Below are 8,562 nucleotides of genomic sequence, written 5' to 3'. Positions count from 1 at the left end.
TTCAGCAGCCAGCTAGCGGTCAACGTCTCAGAGACGTCACAAGCCAACGACCAAGGTACGCCGCGCGGGGCCCCCTTCCCTGGACGCCTGGGCGGGGTGCCCGCCAGTGCCTGGAGGCCGGCGGGGTCGGGGGCAGCGCCCCGGGCTCGGCAGCTCTTGCTCAGACGGGCCCCCGGCAGGAGCTGCTCAGAGAAGTCAGAAACTGAGGCACAGCTACTGCCACGCAGCGTGCCGGGCTTTGCTAGACATCTCAGGGGTGGATCTTTAAGTGGCTCTGCTTCCCTGGGAGGGCTGGGAAGAGTCATAGGATGGCCGTGACGTAGGGAGCCGGGGAACCTGCCTGGATGCACTGATGGTGCGGGGATTGGTTCCTGAGCTTGGAAGGAGTTTGTGGAGTGAAGTGCCCGTTCCCCACCTGCACTGTATCTGTTTGCGGCCGCTCTAAACTCTGCACAGGCTGTCGTGTCAGGAAAAACTTCCCGATCAGCTGCTTGGCCCCCATTCACCCTCATCCCGAGATGGGGGCGAGGCTTCGGCTCCCCCCCCCGCCCCCACGCTGACAGAAATAGGAACTGTAGCCACGGAGAAGCCCAGCCGCCTTTCCTGGGGAGTTGTGGCCACACAGAAGCTCTCCTCGTCAGCCCTGGCATTTGAAGGGCCTGCAGAGGCTGGAAGGTCACCTAGCGTGGGGTGGAGTGGGGTGGGCAGTGCAAGGCTGGAAGTTCACCCAGCGCTGGGCTGGGGTGCGGCCCAGGAATCTCGCTGTGGCTGATCGCTTCTAAAGAGGAACATGAAAGCAGCCGACGGTTGGGTGGAAGCGTGCGTGCGTGCGGGCCGGCTGTGGAGGCCGCTGGACTCGGGCCGGGCTTGGCGTGGCAAAGGCGGTCAGAGCTGGCGAGAGGCGCTGGGGCTGGAGGAACGCGCTCGGTCGTTTGGTAGGGCTTGACAGGCAATGGAGGTTGCGGGGAACGGCCGCCCCAGTGTCTCTCCCTGATAATAACGTTGTTTTTGGCCGGGGGGGGTCCAACAGTCGGCTACAGTCGCAACACGAGCAGCGTGTCCCCGCGAGGATACGCGCCGAGCAGTACTCCCCAGCAGTCCAATTACAGCACAGTCAGCACTAGCATGAACGGCTACGGAAGTGGCGCCATGGCCAACCTAGGGGTCCCGGGCTCGCCTGGATTCCTTAATGGCTCCTCCGCTAACTCGCCCTACGGCAGTAAGTGTCTTTCTGTCGCGCGTCCTCACAGACTCATGTGCGCTGCAGTCACGTGTGTGCGTTGCGTGGGTGTGCTGTGGTGTGAGCTGCTGGACACGCGCGCGGGTGGCTCTGGAGGCCGGGCCCCGCGCCGGCACACGGCGAAGCCCAACCCGAATCGGCACCAAACCGGGGCTGCCCGATTGGAACCCAAAGTCCACGCAAGCGTTAGCTGATGCCCGCGGTCCCCAGAGTGGCCGAGCAGAGACGCCTCATGCGTGCGCTGTGGCCCGAGGCTCCGGGCCAGGCCCGGGCGCTCTGTCGTGTGGCCGTGGCCGCGTCGCGCGTCCTGACATGTCTGCTTTGTTACAGTAGTGCCGTCCAGCCCCACCGTGGCAGCCTCTTCGGTCACCCTCCCTTCAAACTGTAGCAGTACACACGGCATTTTCTCATTCTCACCTGCCAATGTCATCTCTGCAGTGAAACAAAAGAGCGCCTTCGCGCCCGTGGTCCGGCCCCAAGCCTCCCCTCCTCCTTCCTGCACCAGCGCCAACGGGAACGGACTGCAAGGTGAGGGTGCGCGCCGGCCCCACGCTGCGGCCCTGCGGGGCTCTCCCTGGGGGCGGGAGCTCCAGCCCGCCCGGGGCCCCTGGCAGAGCAGCCCTGCCCCTTGCATGCTCTCCTTTGTCCCCACCCCCGCTGGGTGTGCCTAGGAGTGACCCCCGCCTGATCAGCCCCCGCAAGCAGAGGCTTCCTCTTGGTTGATAAAACCCATTTCCCCATCCTTCCGAGATGACTTCCGTGTCCTCGCGGTAAAAGCAGCCCATGCCCGCAGGGAGTGGAAAGCCACAGGGAAAGCAGGCAGGCTGCGGGGGAGGCCAGAGGGGCCACGCTCTGCCCTGCTGAGCCCCCTTGCCCGCGGGGTAGCCTCAGGCCTGGGTGGCGGGCCGCGGTGCCGCCTCCAACCCCCACCTGACCTGGGCCTGCCCGCGCTGCCATCCCGAGCCTCGAATCTCAGCCTGGTCTAAGGGACCACGGGGCCCCAGAGGCCATGCTGTCCTTGGAGACCCGGGGCTGTGCCTGAGCCAGCGCTGGACAGGAGTTGGTCTCTCTGGGCGACTGCTCTCAAAGACTCCAGAGGGAGCAGGGCCCGCCCGAGGGCCGCGGGAGGCCCCGCCTGGCACGGGGCACGCAGATGGGCCGCGCAGTGACCTCCCGGTGCCGGGGCCCTCTGGGCAGTGGCAGGCGGGGTCGCGTGTGGGCCCCCAGGCCGCGTGAGCTTGCACGCGGCTCCTGGTGAGTGACCTGAGGCCCACAGGCCCCGAGATTGAGTGGCCGCCATCTGGCCTCTTTCAGACACCTCCTTTGGTATATGCTCCTCCCGGTGAAAACCAAATCCAGTCACTCCTTTAAAAAAAAACTGAACCTATTCAACCAGTATTTACCGAGCGCCTACTATGTGCCAGGCTCTCTGCTGGGTGCTGAGGACGCTACCGTGGAGAAGACAAACTGGCCCTTTTGTGAAGTCGGTGGCATATTTCACTTTGATGAACTAATGCTCAAAAAAGGAACTGGAAAGGTATCCGTGATTTGAAATAATTGTCTGCACCACACCTGTTAGCGTGAGGGGGTCGCCCAGCCCCGAAGGGCCGCCAACGGGCCTGTGAGCCGGCCGCGGTCCCCAGAGCACAGGGGCAAAGGGGCAGGTGGCCGGGTGCGTGGCCCTGCCCGCCGCCCACGTGGCGCCAAGGCCCGCCGAGAGGTCGCACCGCAAAAGCCGTGTGTACACACACGGGTCTTCCAAACCATAAAGTTGTAACGGTGAGTCGGAGATAAATTAATATTGTTGAAATTAATGAACTGAGAAATTGAAGCTCCCATCACTACATGAACCAAATGTATTAATATGTGATACATAAATTAATGAGAACAATCACTCTTGACAAAAATTAAACAACACTAAAGTTAAAAGGTTTTAAATTACCTTTGCACCAGGAGTTCACTGGGAAGCATCCTTGCACTTGGCATCTCAGCACAAGCTCTCTCTCTGTTCCGAGAAGAGAAAGGACACGCTCCCCACACGCGGAGCCGTGACTTCTGTCTTGTCAGGGCCCTTGGCCCCGAGATTGCAAACCAGGTGGGCTGTGGTGGCTTTGATCTTGGCCAGCCCGCGACTCACCATTACGATACGGAGCGGTCAGCAGCAGGTCCAGGGCAGGGGCTGAGAGCAGAGGGGAGCCCGAGGCATGCCCAGTCCACGTAGGGAGTGAGAGCGGGGCCCGGGTGCCCCCCAGCCTGAGATCCGGCCGCGGCTGGTGTCACAGGAGTGGCCGGGTTGGCACGCCTCTGTCGACAGAGGTGGCCTTGGGGGGGCCCGGGCCTCTTGTCTGCCGGAAGCCAGCCACCGAGGTGTGTGGGCGGCAGCCCCTTCGCACGCAGAAGGCCAGAAGGCTTTCCTTGGTCATGTGAGGTCTTTGAGGAGAGGAGCCTGGGGGGGTCTGTCCCCACGTGCACCCCCACCCTGTGAAGTAGGTGCCCTTAACCGAGCCCACGGCTGGTTAGTGGCGGGCCGTGCAAAGCCACCGTCCCATTGACCGAAGCCCAGGGAGGCCCCCGCGCCTGGCGAGGGGTGCCCCTGACCTGCCCCCTCTCTCTTGCAGCTATGTCTGGGTTGGTAGTCCCGCCCATGTGAGGGGCGCTGTGACCTGCCGCCACGCAGCATCCAAGGACGGACTTCAGGGCACACGTCAGGACACGTGAGGTGCTGGCGGGACGGGGTCTTCAGTGTGTCAGCAGCTGCCGAGAGGCTACGAGAGACTTTGTTTAAAGATTTTATTTAAACTATTAAGAATCAACATGCAAACAACTACTCCTTCATGGACAATTCCATTTTATTGACTGAACTTTTCTCATATTTTCACATTTCTCAGTCCTGAAGAATAAGGAAAACAAAGCGACGCCTATTTTGTATAAAGTTTCTGGCTCCGTCTTGGCTATGTCTAGTACTTGCTATGTGTTGGGAGAAACTTTGTGAATGCACCATTTTGATGATCATAAAACACTGATGAAAAAACGCCTCCAGACATTTTTCTGTACTCATACTTAGATTCACAATGGTTGTGTATCTCTATAATGTGAAATATTTTTTTGTGGTGACAGAAGGGGGCCAAGGAGGTCTGAGCCATCAAACTGGAAGAAAGGAAGACTATATGGTTAGGAGAACGGGGGTGGCAGGGGCGGGGGGAGGGCGGGTTTATCATTGCTTAACTTCATCTTAATGAAATGAAACTTTGTAACTTATTGTAGTTAGAAATTGTAACTTTGATATTGAATTCTCTTGCCTTCAACAAGCACACTGACAGAGAAAAAAAGAAACGCTACTGTCTGTTGGTTAAAATATTCCCCACTGCTAGAGCTTCCTGTTCCCAAGTGTGATCTGCGGCTTTTTTTCCACTTTTGCTAGCACTGTATGCTATTGCATTCTTAGGCTACTGTGACGTCCATGTTTCTTGTACCAGAAGTTGTCCTTTTGACTTCTAGATCCTTCTTCCCTGATGTGTTTTGTATGTGGTTATAAAATTGTAGACTTTTGTGATTTTGCCAAAGTTGTAGCTAAATATTTATACACTTGTCTTGAATTTTTTTCAGATCCACTTAACTATTTAGAAAAAAAAACAAACCAAGTTTTATTCCCTATGCGTCTTATAAGGAATAAAATGGTCTCCATTCAACACTTACTTTTCCATGAACACTTGCTGTTGCTAAGGGACTTTATTTTGTAACATATCAATTATAAATATTGTATTTATCTTCGAGATTTTGTACATTGCTTTTCCTGCCGTTTTCAGTTTCCGTTTCCTTGTCTGTGTTGGTTTTCGATCATGGCCTGGTGTGAGATGCTGGAAGAGCATTCAGCCGAGAACTGTCTGTCTGATCCGTTCTGTTCAGTGAACCAGCGTCCTTGCATTTCATTTGTGCTTCCAGAATTTGCTATTGTTTAGACTTTCCGTCCTTTTATTTTTTTTAATTTTGAGGAAAAGTCAAATTCATTGTTTATTTTTATATTATTTTTAAGTTATCTGAACAAATACTTTTGAAGAAAAAAAAAAAAGTTCGTTGTATAGTCAAAACAAAAACGTGCCACCCGGCTGTGACAAGTCCTAGTAGATTCTGTGCATGTGGAACGGCCACGAAGAGGCGACGCCGTTTGGGGCGGCGTCCTTCTCTCATTGTTATTTTTCTTTTTGTAGAATGTAAAAAGTCATTTTAGCTGCCACCCATGACTTTGCCACATAGCTCAACCGTGTTTACTGGAGAAATTCAGAGGCCTAAAGTTTAAAATAAAATTTACTTCTGATGTTTTAATTAAAATGTTTGCCACATTAACTTCTCCGATGCCTTAAAAGTGGACTTCTTTAAAGAACCTTTGTGCTATCTTATCACAGGCTTACACCACGATTGTTAATCTAGATTTCATTTGGAGATTTATGGTGACACATGTGCACACATGCGTGCACACACATGCGTGCACACACGCGTGTGCGCACACACACATGCGTGCACACACACGCGTGCACACACACAAGCACAAGCCCCACAGGCCCGTCTCACTGCTCTCTGCATCCGGGTCTGCTGTGTCCTGCGTCCTCCCGAGCCCAGCCCAGACTCGGAGGCCCCAGGGGACCCACAGCCACCCTTGTCTGGAACCCCCTTTTAACAGCACCTTTCCTGTGGTCAGACCCCAGCGGCACTGTCTGCTTTCTGAACTGGAACGGCCTCCCTGCAACACTGTACCTGTTAGTGCCAAACCCGCGGTGAGACCAGGAGGGCCGTTTTCTTTTCCCTCTGCGCACGCACGGCACAGCCAACACTTTGCAGCAGAAATCAAATCTAAAACAAAAGGGAGGGTCTTCTTAAAGTTCTCTTGAGAAAGACCAAACAAAACCATGCCAGACTTAAAGGTGTTCATTTGAGGGACTAAATGGAAGAATTGGAACATCCCGGAGGCCAGCGGTCACATTCAGGCCCTGTGACCGGCCTGAGGAGCTGCTTTGGAACTCACTTGCCTCCGTTTTATTTTGTATACGTAAGGGTTTAACCTAAAAACGAGCTCATGTGTACACATTAGGGACATTTGTGAGTCTGCTCACCCCACACTTGGTTTGGGTCTAGTTGCCCTCACGGCGTCATCGTCTCAAAACTGAGCGCACCACTAAATGGTAGATTTTACTGTTGAAGACCCTACAATAAGATTGTTTTATCTGTACATTTTTTTTCAGATATTTAACTGTATAAAAATGTTCATTTTACACGATATTTAATTAAAGTATTTCTTGTCTGTGAATTTCACTTTGGGTAACGCGATCTGTTTTGATTGTTAGAACGGCTGGCCCAACACACGGCGCTGACATCGGGTTGTGGGGGTCGTTTGCGTACCTGGATCCCAGCGCTCTCTCGGCCAAGATGAGAACAGTCTGTGCAGGAGCCTTCTCCAAGGCTGTCCGCCCTCAGACGCTCCTCCGAGCTGCACGGAGAGGCTCCTGCAGGGGCGTAGTCGGCGCTGGTCCCGGGGCCAGCTGTCTGCAGGCCACGTGCCCCCTGGAAGATCTGAGCATGACTGGGTGGGACCCAGGGCCACGGTGGTCCAGAGACAGCCTCCAGGCTCTCGGGGGCTCGGTCACTCCTGCCCCCGGTGCAAGGCCTCCGACCTAGCCCCTGCTCCTTAACTGGGGGCCTGGCGGTGGAGAGGGAGGGCTCTGGCCACTCAGGATACAAGCTCCTCTGCCCCTGTCATCAGGCTGGGATGAGAGGTCCAGCTTGAGGTGCTGCGGGCAGACACCAGGGCACCCTGAGCCCTGACCGAGGGGCCCGGCGTCAAGGCCAGGCCCAGGCCAAGGTGTGCAGACCCCGTGCACCGCCCCGCTGCCGGGCCACACACAGGGGCAGCCGAAGGCGCGGGCGGTGATAAGACGAGCGTCAGCACCAGGATTCTGGTTTTCGAAGCCCAGTTTGGCTCTGGTGCGTCTTGGGTGCCCCGGCTCCATCTCATTCTGCATTTTTCATTTTCTCCTCAATGAAAGGCTGGCTTTGCATGTTTTGGCTTGCAGCTCTCCAACACATACACATAAGTATGATCCAAATTAGTACTCACAAATGTCATCTTAATTACTTGTTCTGCTGAGCAAAACAGGGAACAATTATTCAAAACATAGAAACTTGTGAATACCTTTTTTTCCCCCCTGTCAGTGACAATCAGGTTCCTTTGACTGCGTTCTTGTTTCAGCCTTAAAGAGACAGCAAAGGAGGAGGCTCGTGGAGCACAGGCTGTGGCCAGCCCCTCCACCGCGTACTGGGGACGACATCACTCCCCTGGCTCTGAGCTGGTGCCAGGGATGCCCGCTCATGGGTGGGCGAGGGGCTGCCTCCCGGAGCTGCCTGCTGGGGTCCGGCGACCTGGGGGAGGGAAATTACTTCATGTTTGTGTTCTGAATCCGAATTGAGAGCTGCATTCTCTCCAAATGTGTGCCAATTATTGTCAGGCCGCCTTCCAGGGTCTTCCAAGCTTTTAAAGATTATTCAAAGCACTTGAAATGGGCTTCAATCTAATGCCTCATTTCATTGCATTAAACAGCCTAGTTAATAAAGAATCAATATATTCAAAGGGCAAGGTTATCTTTTGTCTATAAGGGGTGGTGTCATTCTGAACCTTTTATAGTTCAGATGCTGAAAAAGACCTCATGAAATCCATACTCATCAAGCGGGTCAACAGGAGCAATAAAGAGGGCCCTGAAAGGAAGGAACGCCCGCCCTCCTCTAAAACAACTCGGGGCCTTATCTCCCCACTCGGCACCCAAGCAGTCCTCAGAAAATGTCAATTTCTCATCAAGACAAGAGGCTTCGATGATCACTTTTTCCAGAGAATACACACAATTAAGAGGGTGCTGGGGGGGTGGCTGCGGCAGCGGTCTGTGGCTCCTCCTGTCCCCACGAGCTGCGCGCTCCCGCTTGGCAGATAATAAGAGCTGTTGATAACTCGAGTGTCAATATGCCCAAGAGCGGGTTTTGAATGTGAGTCCTTGTGCTCCGGGCCCGCCCGGCCGATCCCAGGCCCTGATAACCGCGCAGCTGCCAACGGACACTGGCGGGGGGGCCGCCAGGCCTGGCCCTCACAATTAATGCGACGAGCAAATCACACAAAGGGCTGGCCGCTTTAGGCGCGCTGAGACAATCCCCGCTTTACCCTTCAAGGGTTCCTTTTATGTTGGAATAAGGTTGCTTTTAATGAAATTTAAACTCATCAGAGGAAATCAAAAACCTCCAATCAGATTACAAATTGATTTTTTGGTCATTTGTCATTCCCGGTG

The 8,562-nt window shown here is 54.7% G+C and overlaps 1 protein-coding gene across 13 annotated transcripts in view; it reads left to right on the top strand.

Annotated features, from left to right (window-relative positions):
- Window positions 1-6,547, top strand: part of EBF3 (EBF transcription factor 3) — a 124,669-nt gene extending 118,122 nt beyond the window's left edge. For 5 of the 13 annotated variants that reach the window (XM_065923546.1, XM_065923544.1, XM_065923547.1 and 2 more), the window contains 5 exons: window positions 1-55; window positions 1,031-1,219; window positions 1,571-1,768; window positions 2,665-2,777; window positions 3,859-6,547. The exon at window positions 1-55 is cut by the window's left edge and continues 123 nt beyond it. In XM_065923546.1, the coding sequence (XP_065779618.1) occupies window positions 1-55; window positions 1,031-1,219; window positions 1,571-1,768; window positions 2,665-2,777; window positions 3,859-3,876 (573 nt within the window). In that variant the 3' untranslated portion in view covers window positions 3,877-6,547. The remainder of the gene's footprint in view (window positions 56-1,030; window positions 1,220-1,570; window positions 1,769-2,664; window positions 2,778-3,858) is intronic. The other 8 variants (XM_065923552.1, XM_065923550.1, XM_065923554.1 and 5 more) reach the window with 5 other exon arrangements.
- The last annotated feature ends 2,015 nt before the right edge of the window (window positions 6,548-8,562 follow it).

The sequence above is a fragment of the Muntiacus reevesi genome, chromosome 2 (genome assembly GCF_963930625.1).
Source record: "Muntiacus reevesi chromosome 2, mMunRee1.1, whole genome shotgun sequence".
In the NCBI taxonomy this organism is placed as follows: domain Eukaryota; kingdom Metazoa; phylum Chordata; class Mammalia; order Artiodactyla; family Cervidae; genus Muntiacus; species Muntiacus reevesi.
Note: the sequence above shows the minus strand (reverse complement) of the source record. Positions and strands in the feature narration are given on the sequence as shown.